The sequence below is a fragment of the Labrus bergylta genome, chromosome 17, assembly GCF_963930695.1.
Source record: "Labrus bergylta chromosome 17, fLabBer1.1, whole genome shotgun sequence".
In the NCBI taxonomy this organism is placed as follows: Eukaryota; Metazoa; Chordata; class Actinopteri; order Labriformes; family Labridae; genus Labrus; species Labrus bergylta.
In genome coordinates, this window is record NC_089211.1 from 6,941,613 (window position 1) to 6,955,556 (window position 13,944).

At 40.1% G+C, this 13,944-nt stretch overlaps 1 protein-coding gene across 1 annotated transcript; it reads right to left on the reverse strand.

Annotated features, from left to right (window-relative positions):
• Positions 1 to 367: 367 nt before the first annotated feature.
• On the reverse strand, positions 368 to 13,072 carry crata (carnitine O-acetyltransferase a). Its single transcript, XM_020640030.3, has 14 exons — positions 12,837 to 13,072; positions 10,544 to 10,840; positions 10,234 to 10,352; positions 9,542 to 9,595; positions 9,164 to 9,329; positions 8,825 to 8,999; positions 7,819 to 7,997; positions 6,811 to 6,911; positions 6,492 to 6,611; positions 6,255 to 6,377; positions 5,964 to 6,099; positions 5,595 to 5,657; positions 4,673 to 4,810; positions 368 to 4,589 (listed from the first exon to the last, which is right to left on the reverse strand). The coding sequence occupies exons 1-14, from the start codon at positions 12,861 to 12,863 to the stop codon at positions 4,374 to 4,376; spliced, it is 1,914 nt and encodes a 637-aa protein (XP_020495686.1). The 5' UTR covers positions 12,864 to 13,072; the 3' UTR covers positions 368 to 4,373.
• Between the last annotated feature and the right edge of the window lie 872 nt (positions 13,073 to 13,944).

Sequence of the window (13,944 nt, forward strand, 5' to 3'; positions counted from 1 at the left end):
CTGAACTGATGTGTCAACTCCAAGAATGAATCACCTCCCGACCACAGATCGTGAAGCTGAGACATAAATAATATATTTAAAAAAGCCCTTGTTTCCCTTAAAGGGGTATTACACTTATTTGACCCATTAAAACCAGTTTGTTTGTTAGTTAAGATCCCCATTAGCTCCTGTACATTCCAGTTTAACTCTCAAAGTAGATGTTAGAATTATTCAGGCTTTCAATCGAGGATTAATTTATTTTACACCTAGTCTTAAAAGCTAAATCTTAAGGAGAATAATCAGAATTTTAAAATCACACAAACATTTGGAACAAGCATAAAGGTCGTCATATCCGTTTTTTTCTTTATGAATCAGCCTCCGAGAGCCCTGAGAGCTTCATGAATCTTTTAATAGATGCAACCTTCACATATTTAGAGCCAAACATGACAAAAAAAACTAGAGTTTGATTTTCAAAAAGTCAGCTTTTTATTTGAGAGGAAGTGTTGGACAGTTTGTACAACTGTCACATGCTCTGTGTTATTATGCAATTTCCTCTCAAGTGTCATGAGGTCAAACTCTACATTCACTCGTTGAACCTCCTCCTTGAACACGCTGTGTGAAACATATTTTACGTGCTGAGCTGCACACTGGCCAACACAAGTCGCTCCGGTCAATCAGACATCTCTCTCTCTTTGAGGAAGATTCAGTGATTTTGCAGCTTAAAAATGTTTAAAAAAAATTAATCTCAACAAAGATTAGCAGCTTGGCACTTTCAAAAACTATATAATATCATCATCATCATCATCATGTCATACATGTCACTTTAAAAGAAAAACTATCCTATTAGAAGGATTTGATTCAGACTCTATAGACTCCCAGTAGTTGTATGAAAAAAAAAAAACAGCAATCGAGAAACCAACACTACAGAGCCCACTTGGTGTTGTACAGTTCAGATTTTACATATGAAAGGTGAATTCAGAGCTCAAAGATGAATACATTAATTCAATGTTACTATTCACTTAGTCAACCCTTGTATCCAAAGCAACATACATCAGAGAGTAAGTACAACACTAATCCATTTATATATCACCACTGAAGCAGCAGGAGTAATGTGAGTAAAGTGTCTTGCCCAAGGACACATCAGACACGTTGCTCAGCTGGGGATTGACCTTCTGGTTAAGAGGCGACGACTCTACCAACTGAGCCACTGCTGCCTTGTGAGGGGTATGGATTTAGCATGTCTATGTGGCCGTACAGTATGTGCACAGGTAGAATTAAAAACTTAAAGAAGCTATAAAAAAAAAAAAGCCACCAGGAAAGAAATGAGACTTCTGATGCATCCCTTTAGAACAAAGCCTGATTTAGCCTGATTTCAAGTAGCCTCGTAGCCTGCAGGAGCCTGACATGCACCTCCTCAAAAATTGAACTACACGACAAAACTATGCAGACTGCAAGCCCTGTGATTGGTCCACTGGGGTAGCAGCGTATTGTCTACGGTCATATAGTGGTGCACTCTGGTTTGGGATAAATGACTGTGGACGACGAATTCCCCCGAACATATCTGAATTTCCTCACCCAGGTCTCTCAGTGGCCGAACAAGCACAAAAAGTTCCCTCGCCCTCTCCCTCAACTGATTCAGCGCCCACACGTTCCATCTCCTCCGATGTCTCCTCTCTTTTCTTCTTTGCAGTTATTAGAGTATAATCAACTGTTGCTCTGTATCTAAAAACACGCGGTTTTTGTTGCCATGGTTTCCTGTACACAAACAAGCAGAGAATGTGGCAGGACCGCAAACTGGGGATACAGCGAGCACAGAAACCGTGCTTCCAACAGTTACGAGTATGAAGTGCTCACTACGGGGTAGAGTGGACGCAGAAGTATGAATTGGGTTTAAAAGTGGAGGGATGGAGGGGTTGGATTGATACAATCTAGCTCAAAATGTAAACTTTGTACAAGATAAATGACTGTGTAAGAGCGTTACAAATTCATTTTTACTGCATCTGTTGTCTCCCCAACAGCCACTCAGGATTCTGCAGCATTCTCAGTGCAGCCGGAGGACAGAGGGGCGCTTAAGGACCGGACCAAGACTTTAATAATCAGTGAGTAATGCTGTTTTCACACATGCGCAAAACATATGAAAATGTACAGAAGTTTCCGTGTGAGCTGCATGTGTGAACGCAAACGGACAGATTGTTCAACCTGAAATTACCCCGACTGCTTCCTGCTGGTCCCTCTAGTAAAGTTTCCACAAGAAGTCGTGGTGAGCCGATTTGAACGCAGCCAGAAATATTCCGTCCCTATGCACTGAAAATGCCCTCAAATTACATGAAGCATTGATATAGAGCCAAAAAACATCAAAAAGCATCAGTGACCCTCTCTGATTCCTGCAGCGGCTTTTTAACGTCTTGCCCGCCTCCAAACTGCACGCTGTGAAGGATATGTGCGAATAAGCAACTCAGGAAGACTTAACAGGCAGACAGTTTGATCTTTCCTCAAAAGGGGTGCATGTGTGAACACAGCTTTAGTGTACAAATTTTCAATTATCTGGAATCGTTTTAAAATCCAGATGCTTGACTTTTAAGTTTCCGAGAGAGAGAGTTTATTAATCATAAATATGGTTTATTTAAAGTCTGTACAAACAGCAGAAACTACAGCGTGACCTCAGATGGACTCAGTGCGTCAACCTGCAAATCAAAATGATCCTTTTTAAGTTATTTCAGAACGTCAGCCATGTTAACCTTAACAAAGCAAAATGTCCCCTAATGCAGCATCGAAAGAGAGAATATAAGAAAACATTGATGCTCATGAGTATTAAGATATTTTTGGTTACACTGTAAACTGCATGTTCATTTAGAAGATTGTGTTCTTAATACTTTCACAGTTTTCCTAAAATTAGACCACAACATTTCTATTCTTCAACAGTTAAGTGATTTAAGTGGTTCAAGCCTGATTGGTGATATGTTTCTTGCCTTGCCATAGCCCTGTTTTAAGTTTATTTTGAAACAATGGAGTTGTAAACTTGGAGGTTCAAACCAGATTCTTGCTCCACAAACAGTTCTTGATAATAGAATTAAATGAGCGCTGGATGCTGTCTCATTGGACGATATTTTGACGGTAAATTATTGATTATTATTGATCGATGCAGGCGTGTGCTCTGCACCACAGGAGAATCAGTGAACATCATTTAAAGTGCACAAGGATCAATAACACAAAGACATAAGACAACAAAAACTAATGCAGACTATCAAGTGAAGTTTGGTTGTTGTATGGCAGGTGTCACATGTCAACTCATGCTGGGATGCTCTCATAAGCCCCGTTCACACAAGCACAAAACTCCTAAAAAGTTGCATGAACTTGAATTTTGCAAACAGCCAAAATGTTCAGAGTTATTCCCGCCAGCCCCCCTGACAAAACGTCCTTGTGAAGTCAGGGTGGACCAATGTGTAGAAACAGCAGAATACATTTAGCGATCTTTGTGCCGGTAATGAAACTGCTTCTTCCTCTTTTCTGATCGTCAGTATGTTCTCTTCTGCTTTTTCCTTTAAACTGTGATACATCCAAATGAATGTAGGCTCATGTCTTGCGTCCTGAGAATCCTATCTGACTGGGAAAACTTCCCGCTGTGTGAACAACTCAGAACGATTTAAGTGCACGTGTGAAAACAACTTTAGTGAATAACATCAGATTACTTCCTTTTCAAAACACCTTGTAAACGACTTAAAATAAAAGTAGTTTTAAAACCCACTGCAACGAGAGAACAGCCTGAAGTGCAAACTGAATAAGTAATGGACTTTCACTTTCAGAGCTTGCTTGCATAATGATAGAGTAGACACTGATTCTACCTCTAGAGAGCAGAAATAACCTGCAGCAGACTGTTTTCGAAGTCCAACAAATATGCATCTACTGCAGCTGATGTATTCTCCTATAGACAGAATTATAAAATGATTTTCTGTGAAATAAAGACATTTATGAAATTAGATGTTCTTACACGCCTGGCAGGAAGGGGCTGTCGATGTCACTAAGCGGGGGATTTAATTCTGGGACATTAAATGAGCCTTTAACCTCTTCTTTTGTTGAGTACGATCACTTCCTGAGGGTAAAATTTTGTGCTTCCTGATGAACTAAATCTTAAAAACTGGATTCAAATAATTATTTAAATGCAGCGGTTCATTTAAGAAACCTAAGTTGTGTTTTTAAATGTGTTGATTATTCTATAGATGTTAATTTAGCCGCTGTAATAAATATCTAACTGACAGGCCTCGTGGTCTAAAGGCCGGCTTGGTGTGTGATTTATTTACATGAATAAAAACACCTCTCCTCCCTCTGATTGTGTCACACCCTGCTGAGTTCTGACTAATCTGTGCGTTCTGAGGTCGCTGATGTCTGAAGGACTTTCACAGTTTAGCTCGTGGAGTTTGTTCCAGCAGAGTCCTCAAGTCCAGCAGAGCGTCCTCCACGGCCTGAGCCAGCTGTGCCGCACTCGTTTCTTTACAGGTGTTAAAAGACGACACGGCGAAGTTGATGTGGTCCTTCATGGGATTGTAGCAGACGCCGTATCCGTTCTGCACGACGGGGCCAAAACACATGACGCAGTCGGCTTTAGCGGGTACCTAAAGGATAAAAACGGAGCGGTTAGATGGCAGACAGTTCAGGCTAAAGGGCAAAAACCTTCTACTACATGGCCTGCTCGTACCTGACTCGTAGACAGCTGGTAGTGTAAGGCTTTGCCGTAGGCGGGGTCTTTGAAGAGCTCAGGCACGGACAGGTTTTCTTCCAAAGCCTGCAGCTTGAGGCCCAGCAGGTGTCGGTCTATGGCCTGACCACTGATCGCCTGTAGGGGGAACATTTTTACATTATTTGTGTAATGTCACAAGATATAAGCTGCAAGAAAATAATGCTGACATTATTCTCAACGTATTATTTTCATTCGCTTATATTTGCATTTGAATTGAAGTTCATTCACAGTGACTATTATAGCAGAAAGCAGAAAGCATCATGAGAACATGGAAAGTGTTCTCCTGACAGTCAAAAAGTTGAGTCATGTCACTGACTGTGGACGCCATCTTTTCTACTAGTTGAGTAAAATTGAAGTCCTAAGCAACCCATATTGAGTCATTTATTGTTTAAATAACCAAAACACGCTCCTGCAAACTATCTGAATTGCACAAATACATTGCCAATGTGTAATTTAGACAGCGTTTTCTCTGTTTTACACAGAGCAGCTTCAGGTTAAACATATGACTGATGATCTGTAGATTATTTTTTTAAAGCTTCAGTAAGTTAAAGTCGATCGTTAAAAATGGAGGTTGAATCGTTTTAATACGTGGTATAGAAAGGTATCAGTGTTTTATAAAACAGAGACCTCACAGCTCAAGTTATTTTTTAACCATCAGGAAAATAGTACGTTTCTTAGAATACAGCAGCAGAAGAATCAAACTTTAATGAAACATGGAGAACTATCGGCCACAGGATGATGTATGTTGGTTTGAGTACAAAAAAAATGTGTGTTTATGGTGATAAAGGGAAGATGGATTAAGTTAAATAAAAATCATAATAATAACATAGAATAAAACCAGACTAATCCTCTCTCCTCTGCAGACGCTGTTTGTACTCACCATGTTGGTGTACGACCTGTGAGCGGTCACAGCTTTCACCATCAGATCAACCTTCTCTGTGTTCTGTGACGAGCAGGAACAAACAGGACTGTTATGACACAACTTAAAGAAGTTTAACAACGTTCAAATCTATTTGAAATGTTGACTTGAAACTTTATGAGAAACACTGAAATTCTACGAGGTTCAAAATCCTCAGAACACCTCATCACTTTCGCTCCATCTCTGTTTCTATCTGATTGTGTCACAAGGCTCTGTTCCCACGTGCTCCAGTATGACACACTGGAACACACTGGTTGAACAATAAAAGCCAATGGTTACAATGTCAGACAGTTTGAGTTGTAATCTCTAAACTTTCCCCTCTGATCAGACCTGTTTGTTTGGATCATCGAAAGCTTTGACGAAAGCGGCTGAGGCGTTGGAGGCCGATCTGATCGTGTCCGTTCGACCGAGTCTGAACATTCGCAGGGAGGCGCTTTCATATGTGGCACAGCAGCGCTGATACATCCTGCAGACACACAAGGAGAGAGGCGATGTGAGTCATCAGGGTGAAGACAAATAAAGCAGCTCAGAGAAAAAAAAAGTTTGCTCCAGAGGCTTTTCTCAGTCAGTTTGGTCTGAGCAGCAGGGGGCAGAGGACAGAAACATGCAACAGGATCTCACCTGTAGTAAGCCAGTTGTAGAGCTACCTGGATGAACGCATCTGGACTCATCTTGTGCGACTTCGGAACCTCTTTCCCAAAGTGTCCAAACACGGTGACCCTCATATCCAGGTCGTCCACCAGGCTGTGGAGGGGCAAGACGAGGAGCCAAGTGAGACCGGGTCAAAGTACGACAACATCAAAAATAAATGTAAATAAATACTTAATACACTTCTGTCGCTTTAATATCCACCCTCACATGTTCATGTTGTGTTTGGCTTCCTCGATGTCCTTCTTGATCTCCGGCGTGATGTTGAAGTGAAGTTTCTGGGGCATGGGCAGAGGCACCATGGGAGATCGAGTCATCTCTGGTTTCCCTCTGTGAGCAGCAACATGAGAGGAAAAGAAGATACTTAAAACAAGGTAGGAATAAAAAACAGAAATATACATGTAGTTTCCTGATTGTGATGCGTGGAGCTCATTTCTGTATATTTGTTGCTGACCTTTTAAAGAATCAACAAGAAGGAGAAATGTAAAATGTTCCACGGTAGAGACAAATTCCTCTGTGACCTACTTACGTGTATTCTACAACGTGGTCGATCAAGGCCACTATGGGGGGGCCCTCAGCTGGAGCGTGCTCGTAGTTCGCTCCACACGTCCCGTCCTCTCCAACAATAAACTGAAACACAAACCAAACTATTTAGTTTGTAAGTTATCATCATCATAATATATAAACATGAAGAGTTTCATTGTTTTATTAGAAGTCTCACTGACCTCGACTCCTTGATGAGAGGTTAAAGTCATGTATGGAGTTTTTATTAACAAGTTAATGTAATCAAACTGAATAAATAAATGCTTCTAAATGATAGATCTTCTGCACACTTTCCTTCAAAACCCTGACCCTCATTTAAGAATTGTCCCTGCTTAAACTTCATTTACTTTGCTTGTTTTAAACTGGTATGTTTTGGGGGACAATTTTGCAAAATTTGGAACCGAAATCAAGAAATTGTTTTGATTAAAGATGAGATAAACACACAGAACTCTGAGTGGTCACTTTATTCCTGGGAAGACGTTTCAGTGCTTTGAACACTATCGAACACAGAGCAGCTCTGCAGGAAATGTTTTGATTGTAACTTATGGAATGCTTTTTCTCACACCATTTCTACTTTTTTTTTGTGAAAAAACAAGCCTGACTTTCAGACATCTACTACTTATTTTGCTTCATGAATCACCTTTTGCTTGACGTGGAACTACTGTAGAGATGTTTCAGTACATGTAAAGACTTTCCAGGTCTCAAGATTATATGCAAAAAGTTAGAATGTGAAGAAACACACTGTATGTGCGTACATATGAATACAGGAAAACTCTGACAGAACTACAGTCTGAGGCTGCAGAGAGAAATGGTATTTTAGATGAAAGCGTTAGAAAACATGAACAAGGGGCACAGATGGCCTACATAAAACTGCACTTTATCTTAGGAACGTGTGTGTGTGTGTGTGTGTGTGTGTGTGTGTGTGTGTGTGTGTGTGTGTGTGTGTGTGTGTGTGTGTTGTGTGTGTGTGTGTGTGTGTGTGTATTGGGGTCACCTGAAGCGTCTTGTCAAACCAGCGGTTGCCGCTGTTCAACTGACTCCCTCCTCCGTGCAACATCTGGACTGCAGCCGAGCTTCTGCGCGTCTCGTCAGACACTCGAGGCATCGCCCCGTCCAAACACAGCGTGAAGATGCTCCTCTGGATGGCTAACACCGACTTCTTGTTGATTTTATCTGCACAAATCAAGTACGCACATTCACACCAAGTAAGTATGACGTAATTATGTGTTAACAGTTGAACATACAGAGAACAAAAACATGTTCACATTCTACTTTTTTATACATTTTCTTGGGTCTAAATGACTAAAAGGTGTAAAAAGGTTTTTAGAAATGTTCTGATAGAGTTCAGTCAGCAGCTTTCAAACTTCTGCGATAACTGCAACTTAATGTCCCCTTCGTTGTTCCTGCAGGCTCCGATTGTTACTCTAAGTGTCTTACAGAAAGGATCCTGCAGATACAGAGCTTTTTGTTACAGAGGGAGACGATTTTTAACCAGAACCTGACATCAGATATCTGTATTCTGAGACACCAGACCCCATAGACAAAAAAAAGGAGTTTCACTTAAGTCTTTGTTGACTCAATCTGCTGCTTCCTGGGGCTGTTAGTTTGTGTTACTGTGTTACATAAATACAGTATTGACTCTGAACTAACTCTTTAAACATGATAGTCACACAGAACACAAACAGACTAACCGATAGAGGAAGAAGTGGATAGAAAACTCCCTTGATCTTCAAGCTTAAAAAAATATTTTTGTCAAAGGAGTCTGGTAGTTTCAAAGATAGATTAGTATCAGCTGTTTTAGCTTACAAAAGGTGACTGTACCTTTAAGAAAAAACAAGAACTTTAAGTGGACATACTCTGCATTGTAAACCATAGGGCAGATGCACCCAATCAGCCATTACAGCTTTGAATTCCTCTGCAGTAATAATCTCCCTGACTTGTGGCCCCCATGCTTGCTGTTTTTCAGCCTTTAGTGAAACTCCAGCGTCCACTGAGTTCACCTTTAATGAGGTTGAGGTAGGCTTTGCCCCACGAGTCCCGATGCTGAGTGGTGAGGATGCCGACGGGCTCCATGTTGGTCTGCTCAGAGGAGCTGCAGATCCTCTCCAGCTGAACACAGAGCTGATCCGACGTCAGAGGAGTCCCGTCGCTGTTGTACACGTCCAACACAAAGAACTGATCCAGGACGAGGGGAGACAAGATCGTTACTTCAACTTTACAGGGCGGTTTGTTGTGAGAATTGGTGTGTTATCTATAAGTGCTAAAGCTGTAGCTAGTTTATGTTGTTTCAAGAGTTGAATTTGAGTCTTTTCTCCAGATGCAGGTGTGGGACTGCTCACCTGAAAGTTGTGGACCACAGTGATGTGTTTGGGGGGTCTGGAGCTCTTGGAGTGGTTCACCACAGAGTCCTTCTGAAGCCCGGGGATACGACAGGACGACAGCACCTCATAGTACTGATTCATGCACAGGGGCTTCCCTCCAAGATACTCAATCGGTAATGTTTCACTGCAAACAGACGTAAAGAAGTATTTGAGTCGATTCTGCAGGACGAGGGGTTCAATATGTTCACAATATTCATCTGAAAGTTGAAACGATTCTTCATGAGATGAGCTTGTCTTTCTGTTCCCAGGTGATTGTTTCAAACAATATAATCAATAAAACGGAAACCATAAAGAAGAATGGGTCACATGAGAGAACATCATGACCTCAGCACTCACTTGTCAATCATTGTCTTAAAGTCCAAAACGCCCGCTATCAGCTTGGCAGCAAACCTAAAGAGCGAGAGAGAACATATTTTACATTCATTCAAATATTAACTTCAATGAACATTTTCGTATGTTGGTTACACTGAAGGAATACACTTATAGCTGTAAACATTTTTTAAATCTAAAAAGGAACAATTGATTTAGGAAATGTGCCAATGTCAGGACATGACTCCTTTACATTGTTTTCATGTTTTCTTAAATTAAAGCAAACATTAAGAACAAAGAGCGATCTAAAACACACCTAACAGACACTACTGAGGGAAGCAGAAGTTAAACTTTCGTAACTTAGCAACAATGAGCGCTGGTGAGAAGTGTTTTAAAAGTCTCTCTCATCTTCTCAGTTCAACTCATTCTCTTTTTTTGAGATTTCTTCACAGGTAGCTACATCGATGCTTTGCAGGAAGGAAACGAGCGTGTAATTTAAAATGCAAACTAAAACCTGCGGACTTGAAAGCGGTTCACGTTTAACTCCGCTGTCTGATAGGCTGTAAGATATATCCTATCCAACCAAAGTTTATCATGGCTATCTACATCAATTTTATCACAATCCCTTATCAAGATCTTTCTATTGCATCGCTCATAAAGTTGCTGTATTTTTTGGCAGAACACTTGCTGCGTTTGTGTGTGTGTGTGTGTGTGATCACCTTATTTGTCCCTGCTTGTCCCTGAAGTTCATGCGAGGTAGGACCAGACCGGGACTTGAATGAACCACCACTGGAAGGCGGTACGTGAGGTAAGCAACCTGCACCCACCACTCTGACAGCTACAAAGACACAAGAAGCATCAACATCACAGTCAGTGAAGTGACAACAAGACAAGAAACCAAGAAAAGTCAAGTTAATTTAGTACGTCAAATTTCAGGTACATCTTAACAGTACGACAGGAGGCACATTGCATCTCACATGATTTCCATATTTCTACAACAAGATATGGTTTTTATACAAATTGTCTCACCCAGTTGTTGGTGCTGCTCGCCCTCTTCTCCAGGCTGCTCTGCAGCCTCTCTCCGACCCCTCCTGCTTTCTGAAAGTCATCCAGCAGCTCTTTGGTGTGTTTCAGCTCGTCCACCTCCACGATGGGCTCCAGAGCGGTGATGTAGCGCTCGCAGGTCTGCTGCAGAGGGGGGATGGGCAGCGAGGGCAGACCCTTCTGGTGGGTCAGGTATCTGCCAGAGACCCGAGTCGCTGATACGGGCTTCACCAAGTGGCATGGCTTCATTAAACCACAGGGTTTCGCCATCCCCACCTTCACCTGAGACACATTCAATACATGTTGTTGAGGTCAAAGTGTGTTGGTATTTCTTACGCTGTTGAAAATAACTCTGCAACAATTACATATTAAGTATCAGTACTTTTTAAGTATCTTTCATCCAAACTCTCCTCAAACTCAATTTGTACAAATTATTTTACAGCTATCTAAACAAGAAACACAATCTAAAATATACATCTGTATATTTAAATAAAATAAATATGATTTATAATAATATTTTTTGGATTTATTGTAATGACCGAATTTCCTCGTGAGATTAATAAAGTATTTCTGATTCTGATATCAGTTGTAGGAATGTTGTGACAGATATGGCCTGTAGAGGGCAGTCTGCTCTCATTTCAAACTTCAGTACTTCATGAAAAATATGGCAAATAAAGTACAAAGTCAAATCAAATATCAAAAGAAAATACTCAGAGGCCATTTTCAAAAGCTCCCAGTTAACATATTGCATTTATCTAACACTCAGCAACTCAAAGAAACAGATCCATAGTAACATAGAAAAGGCTAAAAATGAAATAGTATATCAACAACAAGTAAGGTTGCAAAAAGATGATAAAAAGTATAAACAAATTACTTAAACTAGTAAAATACATTGCAAACACTAACTGTTTCCACTGCTTTTACGTTTTGTGCAGAGGAAATTATTTCTCATCAAAACAAAGGATTGCAGGGCGCCTGTGGTCTAGTGGTTAGTGTGCACGCCTCATGTATGAAGGCTATAGTCCCTGATGTGGGCGGCCCAGGTTCAAATCCAACCTGTGGCTCCTTTCCCACATGTCACTCCCCAAATTATCTCTCCCCATTTCTGACTCTATCCACTGTCCTGTCTCTACAATAAAGGCATAAAAAGCCCCAAAAATAAAACAACAACCAAGGATTGCAGTTTTGTGTTTGGTAATTTACATTTATGTACAGGGAACTTGGAAAGAAACAAGAAGAACAGATTGGTGATAGATATTTCTGTATTTCTTTAGGATCTTATTTTGTGTATTTAAAGAACCTTTCATTCTTATTTGCCACATGCTCATACAGATGTGCAGGGAAATATAATGACTGTTCCTCAAGGCCATGCAATAAACAATCAAACATTACAGTAAAATGTAGAAATAGAAGATATAAAAAAAAAAGAAATACATTTAAATATACAAAAGGAAGAACATATGAAGGTTATTAAAGTGAAGAGTCTCAAGTGTCCAAGGTGTCAAAGTGTCATGTGCAGTGTGAATGTGTGGCTGTTAATAGATTGATTAAGTGATCTTTCTAAATTTCCTATTTAAAAATGTTTTTCCCCCCTAGTTGTGATGCTTTTGATGTCTTGTGTGCAGCACTTTGAATTGCCTTGTTGCTGAAATGTGCTGTAGAAATAAACATCCTCATCTGTACGAATATAAAGCAGCCAAATATAATGTTCTTATAGTAAACAAATATTTATGACTATATTATTGAGTACATCTTTCCACAATTAGATCATTTACATCCTGTTCCTCTTTCCCCATGTTATAAATGTTTTACTTGCTTGTTGTTATTTACAATCTGTTTGTTATGTATCGCTTCTGTTTTAAATAAAGTTGGTTTAAAAAAACTGTTAAATTAAGTTAACCTTATGTCATTTATCTCTCTCTCATATCAAATTTAAACCGTAATTCCTTTTAAAAAAAATACTAAACGTTATGACAGTGTACATTAGAGTCTCCGTCAGGTGTCTTTTAATGATATGAACCTGATAAAACACCTGATAACACCTGAAATCACCTGATAACCTTTGACACAGTTCTGGTCGCTAGCGAGGCTACAGCCGTTCTTGACCACAGTTAGCTTACTCTGCTAGCCGCTCGCTTTCTTCAACACGCAGCTACAGAAACGACAAACAGCTGAATAAAGTCATCGTTTCGGTGAACTTCAGGACCTTGAGCTAAAGTTGGATGCAAGCGCGCCGTTTATAGACAATCATAAGTCTCCAAAAAGCTTCGTTACTCACCATAGTTCTGCTGCAAATGCCCCACATTCTGTATTCACAACAACACCCCCCACCTCTGGACCGTCACAGCTCAAAGTCTACCTCAGCACAAAACAGACACGATCAGACTGAAGACTGAAGACTCAAGATCACTGTGTGACAACACTGGACAGGTTGTTAAGTGTCCCTGACGACAGTCTGTCAAGGTTATGATGACAGCTCTCAGATCAGCTGCAGGACACAAGAGAAGTCACTCAGCTGTGAACCACAGGCTGTAAATATTAATTGGCAGCTGTCATAAAGAGGGATGAAGTGTGACCTGTTGATGAAGTGTTTTCTCCCCTATTTTTAAAGTTATTAGAATACTTCGGAAGCGTATTGCATTCATTTTTATTATTTTTTGCCTGGTTTCTTGTTATAACGAGAAAAGATCATCATTCTTCCAGGATCAGTTAAATAGATATAGTATGCTTCACCAATATAAAGTCATGCATCTGAATTGTATTCAAGCTGGCTATGTGGTGTCTCAAGATACGCTTAGGCATTTACTGAAAATACTTTAACCCCATGAATCACCAGAATCGCCTGCTACAGTGTTTATACTGAAATGTTGTAATGAGCTGCCACTGGTGTACTGTACACTCCCATAAACAAACACACGCCTCCTCATCGCCACCACCCCAATGCTTTTTTCTCTTTATCTCGTAATAACGAGATCTTTATCTTGTTATTACGAGATCTTTATCTTGTTATTACGAGATCTTTATCGCGTAATAACAAGATCTTTTCTCGTAATAACAAGATCTTTATCTCGTAATAACAAGATCTTTTCTCGTAATAACAAGATCTTTATCTCGTAATAACAAGATCTTTTCTCGTTATAACAAGAAACCAAGCAAAAAATAATAATTCTCCACATGAATGCAATACGCTTCTGTACAAAACAAAAACAATGTTTGAAACACTTTTGCAAAGCTTGAAACAAATTAACATTTTGGAAAACATACTAACATATAGTATGCACTATGAACTACTTACTGCATTCTACGCTTGACAGTAGTATTCAGTACTTTTATGTTTGCAAGTTCACACATTTGTTTGTAAATGTATTTATATATCTGCTTGGGCT